The sequence below is a fragment of the Hordeum vulgare genome, chromosome 6H (assembly GCF_904849725.1).
Source record: "Hordeum vulgare subsp. vulgare chromosome 6H, MorexV3_pseudomolecules_assembly, whole genome shotgun sequence".
NCBI classification, from domain to species: Eukaryota; Viridiplantae; Streptophyta; class Magnoliopsida; order Poales; family Poaceae; genus Hordeum; species Hordeum vulgare.
Genome location: NC_058523.1, coordinates 313,179,446 through 313,197,787, shown reverse-complemented (window position 1 = coordinate 313,197,787; position 18,342 = coordinate 313,179,446). Strand labels below are relative to the sequence as shown.

At 41.5% G+C, this 18,342-nt stretch overlaps 1 protein-coding gene across 2 annotated transcripts; it reads right to left on the bottom strand.

The window, feature by feature from the left end:
• Positions 1-8,516: 8,516 nt before the first annotated feature.
• On the bottom strand, positions 8,517-11,850 carry LOC123401791. 2 transcript variants are annotated; one of them, XM_045095640.1, is made up of 5 exons: positions 11,375-11,847; positions 10,617-10,766; positions 10,204-10,356; positions 9,724-9,806; positions 8,517-8,724 (listed from the first exon to the last, which is right to left on the bottom strand). In XM_045095640.1, coding segments are annotated over exons 2-5 (249 nt in total). In that variant the 5' UTR covers positions 10,629-10,766; positions 11,375-11,847; the 3' UTR covers positions 8,517-8,723. The 2 variants fall into 2 exon arrangements, 1 of the variants encoding a protein (XP_044951575.1); XR_006611185.1 differs by lacking the exon at positions 10,617-10,766 and having other exon boundaries at positions 11,375-11,850.
• Positions 11,851-18,342: the final 6,492 nt, after the last annotated feature.

The following is an 18,342-nucleotide window of genomic DNA, read 5'->3' as shown; positions in this document are numbered from 1 at the left end:
GCATCCATTGCTGGACTCTCCAAAACTCAGTGACACATTGCCTCCACTTAGCCACAATCCAACCTAATCCCCCTATCATCCCTTAGCCTCCCCACCTCAAGCTCAATATCACCTGTCATGGCCTCCTTCCCATTTGATCAGACACCATGCCTGTTGCAAAACCACCACAAAAATGAGGTGGAGGGGCGGCGCACCAGGGTTCCGGTCATCATGAGAACAACGCCGCCGTCTCGCGAGGATTGGGCGATGTTTACTATTCTCCCCATGCCAAATATGCTTGTGGTTTTTAATACGATCAGAGAGGTACTCACTGATTTTCTTTCTAAGAAACATTTGGGGTTTTCTGGCATTAAGTCATGCCCATTTGGCCAAGCTTATGTGAAGATGAACAATATCTTTCATAGAGGTGACTTGATTACAAATAAGCCTCATTTGTTTATGGATGTGCATGTTACCTTTTAAAATATAACAGAGGACTAAATTGGAGGAGACTTGTTCTTACCAGAGATGCATGTATTTTGTTGTGTGACTACCCATTTGATAAGAGATGTATTTGTATAGAAGGTTAATAATGCAGTTTGCAAGTTTGGAAAATTCATGATGTGGGACACACTTAGGGGTACCATAGCTAAGTTGATTGTCAAAATTAAGGTTGAAGAGATTAGGGACATTCCTGCTAGAATTGTACTTGGTGAACAAGATGAACTTTAGACAAGATCTATAACTTTACGAGTGGTCATTCTCCAACAACAGATTTTGGGTGTGGAAGCACGTACTTGTAAACTGCGTTGGGATTTTTCTCGATGAGGAGAAGAGATGTAGCACAATATACATAAGTATTTCCCTTAGTGAGAATCAAGGTTATCAAACCAATAGGAGAACCACACAAATTCCCGCCTTCAGCACCTACACACAAAAGAGCAAACACTTGCACCCAGCGCGAGCAATAGGGTTGTCAAGCCCCTTGAACTTGTTACTTGCAAGTATTAAGTAGTGATAGATAGATAATATAAATATAAAATTAAATAATATAAGATAAATGACAGCAATATTTTTAGTGTTTTTGTAGTATATTTTGTGAACACCTGGGGTCCATAGTTTTCGCTACAGGCTTTTCTCTCAAAGAAAGCATACGGTGGGTAAACAATTACTGTTGAACAATTAATAGAAAAGGGCATAGTTATGAACTACTTATTCACAACAATGATCATATATATGGGCATCACATACACAAGGAAGTAGAATGACTCGTACCTGCATCTACTACTATTAATCCACTCACCTATCGCTATCCACCATGCATCTAGAGTATTAAGTAAAACAGAGTAATGCTTCAAGAAAGATGACATGATGTAGACAAAGTAAGCTCAACCAATATGAATAAACCCCATATTTTTATCCTTAGGGACTGTTTGGGACTGCTCTGCTTCAAAAAATTCAGCTCCGCTCTAGAAAACGTAAGCCAAACGGGGTAGCTCCACGATATACCGCTCCGCAAAAAAACTAGAATCTGGGGTCCAACTCCTTATTTTTTGTGAAGCTCCCTAGGAGGTGCTCCATAGAATTATAGAAGCTGGAATTGGAAGAAAATTACCCACCACTGCCACCAGTAAGTGGATACCCCTTCGTTTTTACCTCTCATCCAATCAAATAGATCATTTTCACCAAATTTTCCATTCGTGAAGCTGGAGTTAAAGGAGAGCCAAACATTCTCTTGAAATGGTTGCAACTCCTATATGAAACTGCTCTAAAGTGGATTCGATGAAGAGGAGCTGATTTTGATGGAGTGATGCAGTCCCAAACAGGCCCTTAATCTAAGAAATACAAATATGTGTCATGTCCCCTTCTGTCATTGGGATTGAGCACCACAAGATTGAACCCATCACAACGCACCACTCCCACCAAAGATAAATCAATCTAGTTGGCCAAACCAGACTGATAGATCAGAGAGAAATATAAAGCTATAATCATCATGCATGAAGAATTCATAGAATACTAAATATATTTTCATGAATAATCTGATCATAAACCCACAATTCATCGGATCACAACAAACACATCGCAAAGAGGATTACATCGAATAGATCACCGCGGGGACCGCGGTGAACTTCGTATTGAAAAATATAGAGAAAGAGATAGCCATCTAAGTAATAGCTATGGACTCATAGTTCTGTGATAGACTACTCACACATCACCATATGAGCAACAAGGTTGATCTATAGGCCCTCTGTGATTGATCCTCCCTCCGGCAGGGCATCGGAACAGGGCTCCAGACCGGATGACAACGTAACAGAGGCTTGCGGCAGCGGAAAAAGTCTTTCATGTAGCTCTCTGGTGTTTTCCCAGTGTTAGAGGATTTATAGAGGCTTAGTTAGGTCACGAGGCATCGGTAGGTGGTCCCAAGCCACCAGGGTGCGACCACCCCTCTGACAGCACCCTATTGGCTTGGCACCAGCTCGTGTGGCGTCTAGTCTCCCTCCAAAGCTTCCAGGTCTTATTTTTGTCCAGAAAACATCATCAAAAAGTTTCTTTGCATTTGGACTTCATTTAGTACTGATTTCCTAAAAAGGTAAAAAACACACAAAAACAACAACTAACACTAGGCACTTGGTTAATAGGTTAGTTCCCAAAAATGATATAAAACAACATATAAATGCATATAAAGTCTCCAAGAATGATAATATAATAACATGGAACAATAAAAAAATATATTGGAGATGTATCAAAGGACAAGATGAAGATCCAATCCCACCACATGGATATCCTAACCGTCTGCCTCTGATACGTCTCCAATGTATCGATAATTTTTTTTGTTACATGCTATTATATTATCAATATTGGATACTTTATGTGCCATAATATACTATTTTATATCATTTTTGGGAATAACCTATTAACCAGTGCCAAGTGCTAGTTGCTATTTTCACGTTTTTTTGGTTTTCTAGGAAAACTGTACTAAACAAAGTCCAAATGCTATGAAACTTTTTGATGCTTTTTTTCTAGACAAAAGAGACCCTAGAAGGTTAGGAAGGAGACCATAAGACACACAAGGAGACCACAAGGCAACATGGAACACCCTGATGCCTTGTGGGCCCCTCATGGCTCCAACTGACCTAATTCCACCTTCCTAAACTGTGTAAAATCGGGAAACCAACAAAGAGCCACCCGAAACACTTTGTGTGCTGCCACAAGTATTTATTCCGCCATGATCCCATATAGAGAACTTTTCTGGTGTCATGTCAGTGGGGTAATCGATCTCGAAGGCCATCTACATCAACCTTGTTGCCTCCATGATGACATGTGAGTAGTCCACTACAGACCTACGGGTCCATAACGAGTACCTAGTTGGCTTATTCTATCTCTTTGATCTTCAATAAAAATTTCATCGTGATTCACTCGGTGATCTATCCGATGTAATCCTATTTTGCGGTGTGTTTGTTCGGATCCGGTGAATGGGCTTATGATCAAATTATTCTTTAAAATTAGTTGAGTCTTCTCTGAATTATCTTATGCACGATTATTATAGCTTCGTATTTCTCTCCCATGTATCGGTTTGGTTTGGTCAACTAGATTTGATTTATCTTCAATGGGAGTGGTGTGTTGTAATGGGTTCAATCTTGCGGTGCTCAATCCCAGTGACAGAAAGGGACATGGCATATATTTGTATTGTTACCATTAAGGAGAAAACGATGGTGTGTGAACATATTTCTTGCACCATGTCACCTTGCTCCAAGCATTACTTTGTTTTATAATTAATACTCTAGATGCATGCTCGATAGCGGTTGATGATTGCGGCCCGCTTTCCTGACCTGTTTACCATCACGATGGATCCCTGGATATACATTGCGGCGACCCTTATTTAGGGCACCTAGCGTTTCAGTCGCCACTTGGCCCCCCGGACACCATTGCATGGCATGAGTACCTTAACACAATCGCCCTCCACGAACTGAATGTTAACCAGATTAGTGATCATATCGCCTGGCGTCTAGAATCATCAGGCCATTTCTCAACGAAGTCTCTATACCAGGCCAATGTTCCCACCCTCGCCCCAGAGCCCTTTGAGTTGATTTGGACGATCAGGCTACCGCTGAAGATTTGAATCTTCATGTGGCAATGGATCCGCGGGCGGGTACCCTCCTGCGTAGAGGTACTTAAGTGGCATCGATCGTGCGATGGGATTTGGCCCCTATGTGGGACAATTGAGGACTCTAACCACATATTCTTCTCATGCGTGTCTGCCCAGTTCCTCTGGTCCTGCCTCCCCCCTACTGGAGGTCGTTGGTGTAACACCAACTTCCCTGACCTTTACACCGAGATCCAGGCCTCCCCCCTGCGGGACGCCACATTAGGTGGCTGGTTATTCGGGTCCTTGCTTGAACGTTGTGGAAGGTTCACAATAAGGGTGTGTTTCAGCATGTTCCTCTCCACCGTGCGAGTGATGCCATGTTCAAAATGTGTGGTTACTTGCAGCTCTCGCGTCCGCTTAGCCAGACCCAGGACCAGGACACCATCCACTACTGATCTCCGGACGATGGCCTTGCTCTTGGCGCCACCACTCCTTCCTTCACCACCTGAGGTGGATTAGCTCCTCCGCTTTGCAGAATTTCTTCCTTTCTTTTATTTTTAGGGCTTGTTGAGTTGTGACCTCACCAGAACCCTCCCGTACTTGTGTTGTGTTGTGTGAGTTTGGTTGGAACCTTGTATTGAACCTTGTGGCTATGGTGGTTTGCTTTATCTATAAAGCGGGGAAAAATCCTTTTTTGGTATAGCGGTGCATGAGTGGAGTAATAGTTGTAGATGCAGGTAGGAGTCAGTCTACTTGTTTATGGTCGTGATTTCTATATACATGATCATTGCCATGAATAACATGTTATAACTATGCGTTGTTCTGTCAATTCCCCAATAGTAATTTGTTTACTCATTGTATGCTATGTTCAAGAGAGAAGGCTCGAGCAAAGACAACGGCCACTGGGGCTACTTAAACATATGTTCTAAAACTCAATTTACCTTGCTGCAATTTATTAAATTTTATATTTATATTATCTATCTATCACTATTTAATCCTTGCAAGTAACAAGTTCAAGGGGCTTGACAACCCTCTTGTCTGTGTTGGGTGCATGTGTTTCGTTCTATTTGTGTAGGTGCTGCAAACTAGGAGTTTTTGTGAGTCTCCTATTGGTTCAATAATGTTCTTCTCACTGATGGAAATACTTATATCTACTTTAGTTTACAAGTAGTAGGAAGAATTTCTCGCACCGTTGTCGGCGAGACATCATCAAATTCTTGTGAAGTTCCTTCACACAAATTATCATTCACTTGTTCTACTTTTCATTTACTTATATATTTTATTTCTAAAAAATATCAAAAACATAAAAAATATTATCTTTTGCTAGTTTACTTGTTTTTCTTGTTAGTCGCTATCATGCCACTAGTATGGAACACTTTGATCTTCAAGCTTTCCCAAATAATGAGAGTACTAAAAGAAGTTCTGATGAAGTGGCTATAGAAAAACTTGATAATCTTGCTGCTGAGCATCCTTCTAGAGAAGAACCCACTATTATGCAAAGAAAGAAATTTCACATAGGTAGTGGTAATATTATTGGGAAAAGTGTAATTCAAGACTTTTTCTGTTTTGCTCGCTCGTTACCATTGATAGGAGGACCTATTCTTACTAGAGCTACTAGTTATGGAGATGCTATATCTTTGCTTATAGTTTAATTGGAGAGACAATTCGTGCACATCCATCCCCGTATACAATGGTTGTTCGTAGAATTTTTTAGTATTCATCATCCTTCTACTAAATGCTTAACTATAGTATTTGTCGTACATGAGTTCAGCTACATTATAAAAGAAGCTAGGGAAAATATTTTCTCAATATAGAACTAATGGTGAATGCCCACCTATAGAGGGAACTTTACATGACTTAGAAGAAATAAGAAAACCGAGATCCACAGATTATGTTGGATATGGTGAGAATTTTAGGAAAAAGGTTCCACCTAGTGTTTTGGTTCATAAAATTTTGGAACACAATGATCAATTAGTCATAGCAAACCTTGGATTATACCTTATACTTTATAAAGAACAAAGGAAGTACCTTTGTCGAAACGTATATAATGAGGAATTAGCTATCACCTATGAGAGTCCTAAGGATGGGCCTCCTCCTCTTGAAATTGATCTCACGGATCCTTGTGTAGTAAAATATAGTCCCTTCAATTATTTTTTGCTTACCCATTAGATAACTAGCTGGTGAACGTAGGGAATATAAATTGAGCAAACTGGATCTCCCCTATGATTACTACACTTGATACTATGCATTAGGCCTAACTAGGGGTATAAAACAATATCGCTTGTTGTGAGGAAACCCAATAGTTATCTTAATTTTTTTTACTTTCTGTTTTGGTGTATTGACATAATTATCTATACTATATTGATTCTATTTTTATGTTTTGATTAGTATTAGTGCCAAGTAAAACCTGTGGGATGAATTGGATGATAGTAGAATTGATGTTGTGCAAAAATAGAAACTTTTACGTCCAGTGCATTTTTTCTTTGATTTTACTAGAACAAATTTTTGCTCTGAGTTTTTTACAATGTATTTGTATACAAATTACCAAAGTTTTCCCAATGTTTCAGAATTTTTGGAGTTACGGAATTACGATTTAATGCTAATCGTACGCTAATAATACACACGAATGCGTACGATCAAGATTATGGACTCACGCGAATATATAACAACACAACTCTAGACACAAATTAAAGTCATACAAGCTTTATATTACAAGCGAGGGGCCTCGAGGGCTCGAATACAAACAAGTCAGTGGAAGCAAATAATATCTTAGTACAGACATAAGCAGGCAAGTTCGCCTTAAGAAGGCTAACACAAACATAACATAGATCGAAGAGGCGAGGCCTCCTGCGTGGGAACCTCCTAACTACTCCTGGTCTTATGAGACCTCCACGTAGTAGTAGGATCCACTGGGGTGGTAGACGTCGGTGGGATTAGCCATGTCCTGGGCTCCGTCATCTGGTCGTGACAATGGTATCAATAGGAAAAGGGGGAGCAAAGCAACGGTGGTACTCATCCAAATTACTCGCAAGGTTGATATCAAAACTATGCTAAGTATGCATCAATATCAAAGGAATGGGGATATATCTTTGCACTAAATGTAGAAATGCCAAAATAGAGAGAAGGGTCTAGTCCTATCGAAGACTAGCATCTTTAGTGTCTTGCAACATTAGAAGATTACAAATGAGTAACACATAAGTAGTCACATTGTTGTAGCAAATTTACCAAGTCACGCCGAGAGATCCTTTCTCGACTCACTGCAAGAAAGAAATCTCAGAGCGAGTCATTCAAGTTCAGTCACAGTTCTAGTTGTATTAGATCGGGATACAACTTCAAGTCGTCCTGTTACCGTGGACACGACTATTCGAATAGTTCAATCATCACTGCAGGGGTACACCACATCTCCCAATATGCTAGATCAACTCCGACCGGACACACTTTCCTAGGTCATGCCCAGCGTCGGGAGATCAACATGTCTTATCCCACCGTAGGATCAACAGTGAGGGTAGTTCGCCAGTCTAAATCCTAAGCGCGCATGGGTATTGGGCCCATCGCCCTTTGCACTCCTGCCTGTTGCATGGGCAGCCGAGATCAGTCCTAGAACCTCTTATACAAGATCAATGTTTACACGGACTACTCGGGAGTGCGCCACTCCAATGCCGACGTCCGAAGAGCTTCGGCTGATACAATGACAGTGATTGCCCATAATTGTCACTGCGTGAAGGTTAGTGCGAAAAGGTCAAATGACATCCTCACATCAAATACCCAATACCATAAATGTTTTGTTAACTGTGGTAACGATGAATGATCCATGATATGTGGTCCCATCGCTCCGTCTCGAGGATGTGTATCAAGGCACTACAAGAAATATGCTAACTTACGACCTTCAGTATTTTTCACCGAATGGTCGTTGGTTTCCATTTGCGACCTTTTTACGACCAAAAACAGAAGGTCAAAAGCTGAGGGTCTCTAATGAACTATAACGACCTTTCTGCTGGAATCGTCGTAGAATTTTATGACCAAATGAAAGGTCGTTGGTTCTATGACCAATCGTTTTGGTTGTTGGTTGTCTGCCCAGGCCACGTCAGATCCAACGTGGCAAGCTAACGTGGCAAAGTTACGGCCAATTAGATTGATCGTTGATAAGAATCAACCCGGTCCAGTTTGATGTTTTACGTGGGCCAAGCCCAACAAATTAGCCTTTTTATTTTTTTCCTATTAATTTTCTTCAGCTACATGGGCCAGGCCCAACATTTTAGCCTTTTTATTTTTGGGTTGTAGCCTTTGTTTTTTGTTTTTTAATGCACCCCAATTGTCCTAGTAAGTGGGTCCCACATGTCACATTCTGCTTTGTGGGTCCGTGTTGTCAAGGTCATGTTTTTTCAAATTTCAATATGTTGATAATTAAACAACCAATATTTTAATCAAAATAGACAAAAAACAAACACAATACTTCAAACAATAGCAAATAGCAATCTTTTACATAATAGAACACATATAAATGTGACAAGCATTAAGTTCACAATCAAACAAATAGCTCTACAAGTGTATAGTAATGAAGCATCATATGGGCTTCATTACTCCCATAACTAGATCCATTGAACTATGCTTCTTCTTCTTTGTCATGATGCTTGCGAAGAAACATGAAAGCCTAGCATCTGCACATTATACAACAAAATGGTTAGGAACAAAATAAAAATAATCTAACAACATATTTAACCCTAAATAACTAATAATGCAATAAATTGGTACAGAGCAAGGTACAATGCATAGGCCAGAGCAACAATAAATTGGTACTAAATCCAGAAATCACCATCTAAAATGAAGTTAATAGGACATTTTAGAATCAACTTGCCAGCTCATAGTAATGTTTGCATTGGTCACATCCAGAACTAAAATTATACATAAATTCCTAAATTCCAATGCGCAATGCCCGAAATGTAAGATGCTGGTTCTGGAAAAATAATAAACTTGCAACCAGATTTAAAGAAAACAGAATAGCAAGGTGATGCCATGACCAAATCCTAACCAGAATGCATTTAATAAAATGGATTGCTTTTGGCTGTTGTAGTAGAATGCATTTAACCAGATTTAATGCATTTAATATATATACATGCTAACGACATGTAGGTTTCATGAGGTCATGATCAACTACTCCAAACCATTGCATGCTTTGCAAAAAATATACTAGATGAATCTCACTAACACGAGCACTAGATGATTAATGGACGAAGTAATCTGCAGATTATACAGTGAACAAGTAAAGGATTTATATCTCTCCCTATGGAAGAACTAAGTCGATGAAGACATGCAGCAACAGTAGTAGAAGACTTGCATCATCAGTGTAATGAGAAAACTGGTTATTGTAGCGGCAAACTATTGCAGAGTTCATCACAATGAGATTACTGCAGCAGCAAACTATACTAGCAGCAGAGAAAATGGAACAAAATGATTATTATTACTATAAAATTAAAAGGAAGCTCAACTTATATCCATGATTTCCCTCTTGTGAAGCAAGCATCAAACAACACAATAGCAATGACATTGCACATCCAAATAGAACAAGACATGATGGCGTGTTGTGTTGGGAACAATTGCAAGTATTTTGTGCACATCACATCAGATCTGCATGGGTAGAAAGACGGAGTGGAGCTCACCACGTGTGGGGGTAGGAGAGATAGGTTGAGCAGCCATGAGCAGTCGTCCACCTGCAACAGCAGCTTGTTCGCGTCATAACAACCTGCATGCAAAACAAACGCAAGGATCAAAATAAGAAGAGATGCAGAAACTAAAGCCTGAAGCTGCGTTGCCGAATGCTAAATCAATAATCGACAATCAAAGAAACTGAAATTGGATCAAAATTAATGTTGTTCACTAAATGCTGGTAAACCATTTAATCATTGGATAAGGGCCATGCAAGCTACAATATTTTTAACATCTGAGCACAAATGAATAAATTATTATAACCTATTAACTAGCACATGGTCCAAACAGTGTATGTTGTTCACTAAATAGAATGTTACAAAGATATCCCTAACATTTGCATTTGAGGATCCAAATGGAAAGTAACTCAAGCACCCTGCAGCCCCAGCAAGTCGAGTTGAATGCAACAAGTTGAGTAGGGAATGGCGACTCACCCTCCACCGCCATAGCCTCTCGACGGGCGCGCGCTTGGCGGGGATGTCGAAGGGGTCGTCGTCCCCGATGCCCCGCCCGTCGGTCTCAAGGGCGTCGTCGCAGCCGTCATCATCGGGCGGCACCTCGTCGACTCGCCGCACGGGGTTTGGTTTCTAATAAAAATCAGTTGGACATGTCACGTGGTGAATTCACCTCAATGCACAACCAAGGTTGGGATTTGCAGAGTGAAAGGAACATGGTACATGCCGCTTCCGGAGGTAGTGGGAACTCAGGGAGAGAGAGGTCGGGGAACAACGGTTGTGCAATTGTTTTGGTGCTATTATCTAGATAGTATTTGATAATGTATTATTTTATTATGTTTACACACAAAACGTGTGTACATCAAAAGGAGAGCAAACGACTACCAACCCACCAAAAGTGCCATGGTTCTCTACATCAGGCTACACCCTGCAAAGCATACTGAATTAGTCTCCCAGCAACACTTGTTCAAGATTTCTATAGACACTGCCAACAACAATTTGGCCCCTATAAGCTCCATTTGCTTCCCAGGTTAATTCTTCTTCTGCAAGGCAGATCAATAAGACAGCACATGAGAACATCATAGAAATAACAACATTAGGTTTAACTGGATGCATCTTACTCAAGCAAGCAAAGCCGCAACTCTACCAAAAACATTAGGTTTAGGCACCAACAGTGGTATCTATCTAACTACGAATCACAATTCTGCGGCTCATGGATCGGTTTCAATGAACATTACAGAGCCAAGCGTCGCCAATTGCGCGTAGAACAATATCGCCGCTGCATTCGGACGGTACCGTCATGTGGGTTGCGTGCAATTCCCCTGTTATCAGGTATCAGACTAGGCATGCCAGGGGTGCAGAGTGCGGGCACATAAGCGTTGCTACATAGCTGGTGCCATTTTGCCCTGCCCAACGGCCTATATAGAACGCCAATACAGTAGTAGTACTACCCTAGGGCTGCACACCACACTGCCCCCAGATCTACCCGAACGACTCGCCGGAGAGGAGCCGTCGGGGCACCCAGCCCGGGGGCAGAACGAATTAGGCGCAGTCATGTGCGCGGAACTCTGGCCGGGAACACGGCGGGGCTACACAATAAACCGGGGATTGTGCAGGGATGGGAGGGAGGAGGGGTTGCGTGGGTGCGTACGTGACGGTGAGGTTGAGCTGGTGAAGCTGCCGATGCAGAAGTGGGCACACGTTGGTCCGCCTGTTCACCGTGACGACACCGCTAGGGTTCCCCGCCGCCGCCGCCACACCGTCCATCCCCAGCGGATGGTCCTGCTGGTGGTGGTACTGGTACACCATGGCGGAACAGGCCTGCGCGCGCGGGCTATAGCTCTTGCTGTAGCCTCCGAGCGAGTGGTACCACCGGAACAAGTGGAGGAGGATGAGGGATGGGTGTGGCGTGGGTGTAGTTGCAGGTAGCAGTAGCAGTAGCAGGCAGAGCGGTCAGGCAGGCAGGCGGGGCGGTGCGGTGCAACGGCAGAGTGGCGGTGGAGGGCGACGAGCGGCGGTGGATGGCGGCGAGGGGATGAGGAGGGGAGGGATCTGGATCGGGGAGTGCTAGGGTTCGCTGCACGGGGGAGAGAGAGGAGTGGTGTGCAGGGGAGAGAGGAGCTCGCGGTGGTTTTTTTAGGGGTAGCTCCCGGTTGGTGGAGGTGTGGGCCATTGGATCTGGGAGTATCCGACGGTCTCTAATGCTTGATCCGTGTGACATGCTCATAGACCAATCAGAACGAAGTAGAGGCTTCGATGACGTTATGACCATCTCCATTGCTCGTAATCGATTAATAATAGGAGGCTGCTACTAGTCAGCCAGTATCTAAAATTACTATTTTTTGTGAAAGATCTACCATATATTTGTTGCAAAATCGGACCGAATCATTTTTCTAAAATATTATATCATGTTTAATGTACAATTGAAAAAAATGGTTGGGTGTCAAAATCTTTGAGACACCTCTCGTGAAAAACAGAAATTTTCCCGGATTCAACATGAAGTGGGTCAAATTTGAACTGCAGTTGCATTATAGATTGTTTTTTATTTTTTGCAAAAATCATTTATAGGTATAAAATTATCCATTTAATCACATAAACACCAAAAATATTCCAAGATTCATCCACTAGCTAGGAACGGGCATGCCCGTTGTTTCGACCGCATTTTGAAATGGGCATTCAAAATTAAAAAAAATGAAAAAATTGTGAAACCTTCGCATTGTGTCATTATATGTGACCCAGTTACGAGGACAAATAATAAACTTGACATATGACAATTACTTTTAAAAAGTGTTCTAAAAAACGAGCTATCATGTGTGAACATTCATAGCTTTCAAGCGAGATGATCAATCTTATGGCCACATTCATGAAATACTTTATTCAAATGATCTTACATTGTGCACAAGGCTGCATATTGGAATGAAAAACATTGTTGTCTAAGGAAGTTTTCATTTTTTTAGACGAAAAATTCATTTTCCATTTTCCCAGTACCTAAAATGAGTTTTTTGTGAAGGACCTACCATATATTTGTTGCAAAATTAGACCAAATCATTTTTATAAAATACTAGGCCACATTTAATGTACAACTGTACAAATGGTTGGGTGTCGAAAGCTTTTATTCATCTCTCGTGAAAAAGAAAAAATGTTCGTCGAATCAGCTCGAAGCGGGTCAAATTTGAACTCAGCTGCATCATAGTTTGCTCTTTATTTTTCCCAAAATTAATTTCTAGGTACAGAAGTATCTATTTCATCATAGAAACACCAAAAGATTTCCAAAATTGAACCACTAGGTAGGAACGGTCATACCCGCATTTTTGATCACATTTTAAAATTGACAAGACAAATTTAAAAATATCAAAAAAATGGAAAACTTTGGAATTGTGTATTTATATGTGACAAAGTTACCAGGTAAAAAATAAACTTGTAATATGGCAATTAATTTTAAAAATTGTTCTTAGAAATGAGCTATAAGATTCATGACTTTCAAGCCAAATGATCAATCTTAGAGCCACATTCATGCCATAGTTTGTTCAAATGATCTCATATTTTGCAAAAGGGGGCATGTTGGAATGACAAACAATGTTGATTAAGGAAGTTTTTATTTTCCTTGTATGAAAAATTCATTTTCCATTTTTCAAGTGCCCAAAATGAATTTTTTTGTGAAGGACCTACCATATATTTGTTTCAAAATTGGACCAAATCATTTTTTCTAAAATACTAGGCAAATTTAATGTACAATTGACAAAATGGTTGGGTGTTAAAAGCTTTTATCCACCTCTAGTGAAAAAGACAAATTGCCGCCGATTCAACAAGAAGCGTGTCAAATTTGAACTAGAGATGCCTCATAGTTTTCTGATGATTTTTTCCAAAAATAATTTTTAGGTAAATAAGTATCTATTTAATCAGAGATCCAACAAAAATTTGGCAAGATTCAACCCCTAGCTATGAGCGGTCATGCCAGCCGTTTCGACCGCATTTTGAAACGGACATACCAAATTTTAAAAAACTCAAAGAAATGCAAAACCTTCGCCTTGTGTCATAACATGTGACCAAGTTACCAGGAACAATAATAAACTTGCAATACGGTAATTATTTTTAAAAAAGTGTTCTTAGAAATGAGCTATCATGTGTGAAGATTCATGACTTTCGAGCGAAATTATCAATCTTATGGGGACATCCATGGCATAGTTTGTTGAAACGATCTAATATTACGCACAAGGGTGCATATCGGAATGGCAAACAATGTTGATTAAGGAAGTTTTCATTTTCCTTGTATGAAAAATTCATTTTCCATTTTTCAAGTGACCAAAATGAGTTTTTTTGTGAAGGACCTACCATATATTTGTTTCCAAATTGGACCATATCATTTTTCTAAAATACTATGCCATATTTAATGTACAATTGACAAAATGGTTGGGTGTTAAAAGCTTTTATCCACCTCTAGTGAAAAAGACAAATTTATGTCGATTCAGCTAGAAGTGGTTAAATTTGAACTGCAACTGCATTATATTTTTTCTCTTTATTTTTCCCAAAAATCATTTATAGGTACATAAGTATCTATTTAATAATAATTACATGGTGTGGTGCCTTGACGCCGAGGTTTGGATGGTGGTCGAGGGCCCCAACTCCAGATCGCGTGAACTTGCATGCGAGCCGTGTGGTCACCGCGTTACCGTTGCGTTGCAACAAATTCTGGGTGGAATAGGCATGTATGGTGTGTTGGAAACTCCCTCGGTAGGTGTTAGGAAGAAGAATACAATAGAAGAATCTCATGAGGAGACCTAACTAAGCTAAAACATGAATTAGCACCCAAGTGTTTGATTAGCGGTGCGGGTAATGCACATAGACAATGGGCCTAAATTTTGGCTGATGATGATCATCTACTAAGGAGACTCTCTTGCCAAAATTTTAGCTCAAATGGATGAACCTAGGTGACACTTGGTTTGCAAAGTACCACACTGTGCAGAAATATGGATGTTGAAGCTGGGATCAAATGAATCAATGGATTGAGCTGAAATTTGGTGTATGATGTTAATTTGGGCATATGATGGCACTGTAAGATTTTTATACCATTTGGACATGCCAAAGTGACACTTCCTTCACAATGTGCCAATCTAGACAGAAAATGGTAATTGAAATTGGGCTCACATAGATGATTGGATTGAGCTGAAATTTGGAGGAGGATGACAATTTGGGCATATTAAGGCACTGTAAAAATTTCATAAAATTTGGATAAACAAAAATTGTACTTCCTTCATAATGCTCTCTACTGAACAAAATATTGGGAAAAATATTGAGGGAAACTGGATGAATTAAATGAGCTAAAATTTGGTGGAGTGAGGTCATATGGCCACTTTTACTACATGGAAAATTTCATCAACTATAAAGAAATATAATATGTAGTTGCTTCACAAACTGAAATTATTACCAGAAACAAAGATTGGATGATTAGCTTACATGGATTGTTAGTTGGGGCTAAAAGTTTGTGGAGAGCTATGTTTTGGGCACATAGAAGATGTGAAAAATATCAACTCATCAGGATATTCCTATCTAGTACTTCCTTCACAAAGCTGTTGGCTGAACACAAACTTTGGAAATTTGCTAAGTAAGATTTACTAGGCTAATGGTTACGGAAGTTTTCATGAGGCAATGATTTGGATAGGAAAGAGTGCCAATTTTTTTTTAGGGTAATCAAAGAAACAGAAATAGAACTTCCTTCACAAAGTGCTATTCTGAACATAATAGGAAAATGAATATCGCTGAATTGTTTTCGAACTATGGAAGGAATGGTTTTAACATATTTGAGGAATATATGATCCAAAGTATTTATGAGAATTTTTCGAGAATTTTTGGAATGACAGAATAGTAGGTTGCTTCACAAACTAAGCAAAAATTCGCACATGGACATGACACGTAGGCAAAACTGATGATGTGGCAACTAGTCGTAGCTATGACCATCTATATTGGTCGTAATTAGCTACAAATTAGGCAGAGAACAGGGCTATCCGCTTTACGACCATTTCTAGTAAGGAAGTTACGACCTTTCTGAGGAAAATGATCGTTAGTTTTTGAGGTTAGGACCCCTCCGGACAGCTTATGACCAATTGGTCTCAAATGGTTGTAGATTTTCGACCAATTCTGCGAGTGTCACTGACAGAAGGTCGTTAGTTGACATATTTCTAGTAGTGAGGGCCAAGAATTCCCGGCCATGCCTCATCACAATCACGCGGGAATCCACCCGCACCACACTTCTCATCATTGTCCACTAGTAAGTGAAAGTAAAAGTGTGTCTATAACATCAGAGGAATCCGAGGTATCACCCTCAACAGATTCCAATCTACCATCAAGATGACTAGGTAGGAATCACCCTCGATGGTTCAAGCTTGAGGCTTTCCACGACAGAGTCATTATCGGAAGTGGTGAAGGGGGAATCACCCTCCATAATCCACCTCCGGTTATCTACACTACAAAGTTAACATCAGGAGTACATTACGAGGTATCATCCTCGGTAATGAATAGTAGCTCTTGAGAATCGTACAACTAAGGGGGTGTGAAGTGATGTGACATGTCATGGCTTGTCGACCATATAACCGGGTCTTTGGGTCTCCGAGTCTTCAAGTCGTCGAGTCTTCGATGATGAAGTAGGGCCAAGTGGGACTAACGGGGTCACTGGGGATCACTAATCCACCTATACTAAGAATTTGTTATACATTAGGGTACAACACCAGTTTACCAAAAATGGGATATGCATCAGAATAGGAGCTATCTACAACAGTAGCAGAACCTAATGCAAGCATGAGGGATAAAGAATGGGTGACATAGGGATGATCAAGGGGGTTTTGCTTGCCTTGTTGCTCTGCTGCAAAAGGCTGCATGTTAGGGGGGTAGTCATTCCTGGTAGCAGCGTGAGCTTCAATGTCTACCAGAGAGAAGAGGGGGAAGAAACAATAAATAAAAGCAAGCAGGTGCATCATGATGCATGACATGGCAATATGCAGTGCTAGGGATGAGCTAACGCAGTACTACACATCATTGACGAAGCGGGAAAAATATCTGACAAAATTTCCCAGGTTTGTGTCTTGTAGCGGACATGTGATTATGACGCAAAAATGTCCATGTTCATCATGCTAGGAGCAAGTGACAGATGAACGGACAACATATTCAGATGTGTGATTATTTTGAGCAACTTTCATATATAAATTATTTTCATGTGACTTACATATTACTTTATATTAATTTTCAAAGTTTATTAATATTGTGAAATCAATATATATTTATTTTGATTCAAAAATTGACTTATTGCATGAACATGACATCCAGGTGATGTCAGCAGTCAACCCAGCTCTCTCAGGTGAAACCTGACAGCTAGGCCCCACATGTCATAGACACTTGGTTTTAACACGAGTTTTATGTTAATCTAATCAACTAATTATATATCAAGGCCCACATGTCAGTGACCTATTAACTCAAATTAATTAATTAATTTAATTAAATATATTAATTAGGGGCTAATTTAATTTAATTAAACATATTAATTAGAATGGGCCCATATGGCAGTGACTCACGCCCCCAATCAGGAGTTGACCAGGGGTCAACCCAGCCAACTAGGGCCCCACGGCCCACTAGCTAGCTTCAGTGATGGTGACCCCTGCCTGGCCACATCGGCAGCGACCGCCGACAACCAACAAATGCGGCATAGGGCTCGGGCAGCGGCGAAAAATGGCTACGGGTGTCCATTTTACGCGCGACCGGGCGCGTTCAAAAGACAGGGCACACCCGCATCCATGCCGACTAGCGGGAGGAGCTAGGGTGGCCGCTAGCATCACCGTGTCGAGCTTTGCATCGGTGACTTTCGGGTGAGATGGGGACAGTGCTACGGGGCAAAGGGAGGAGTGCGACCGCGTGCGTCGGCTCGTGGGAGCCCCAGGAGCACGATGGGGTGCGTGGCCGGACCGGAGGAGCAAGGAGTGGCAGCAGCGAGGTCACTGATGGAGCAAGGTTTGTACCTCCATGGCAGAGCAGCTTGGGGATGCGAGAGAGGTAATGGAGGGGAGAACCGAGAGCTCATCGGGCCCTCTAATAGTGTAAAGTGGGTCGGGGAGGCTCGGTGCGGCCGGATCGACGACGAGGGGTGGCGGCGATCTAAGGAAGAAGGTGACGACATGGAGCCGTTGTGGTGGCTATGAGGTCGTGTTCGAGGTCGGAGTGGACGAGGCAGTCGACGATGGAGCTCCTGGTGTGGTCAGAGGTCACGGGGTGGACGGGGAGCGTGTAGACATTGGAGGCCATGTCGACGATGCTTCAAGTGTGAGCGTGAGGAGGAGCAGGTGGCGCGAGGCGGAGAAATGGATGGGGCTAGGGTTGTGAGGGAGGTCGTGGGGGCGCGGGGGGGGGGGGGGGGCTCTTGTAGGGGTCGGGGAGGCGCTGGATGGGCGCCACGACAATGGGGGCGGACTGTGGTGGACATCACCGTGCCCACGTCCTCCCATTTTAACATGAGGAGGAAGAAGGGCCAGGTGGGTTGGGCCTCCAGGCCTAAGTGCAGAGTGCACTTAGGCCCCTTTTCTTTTATTTGTTTTCCTTATTTATTTTTCCTTTTATTTGTTTTCTATTTTGTTTTAT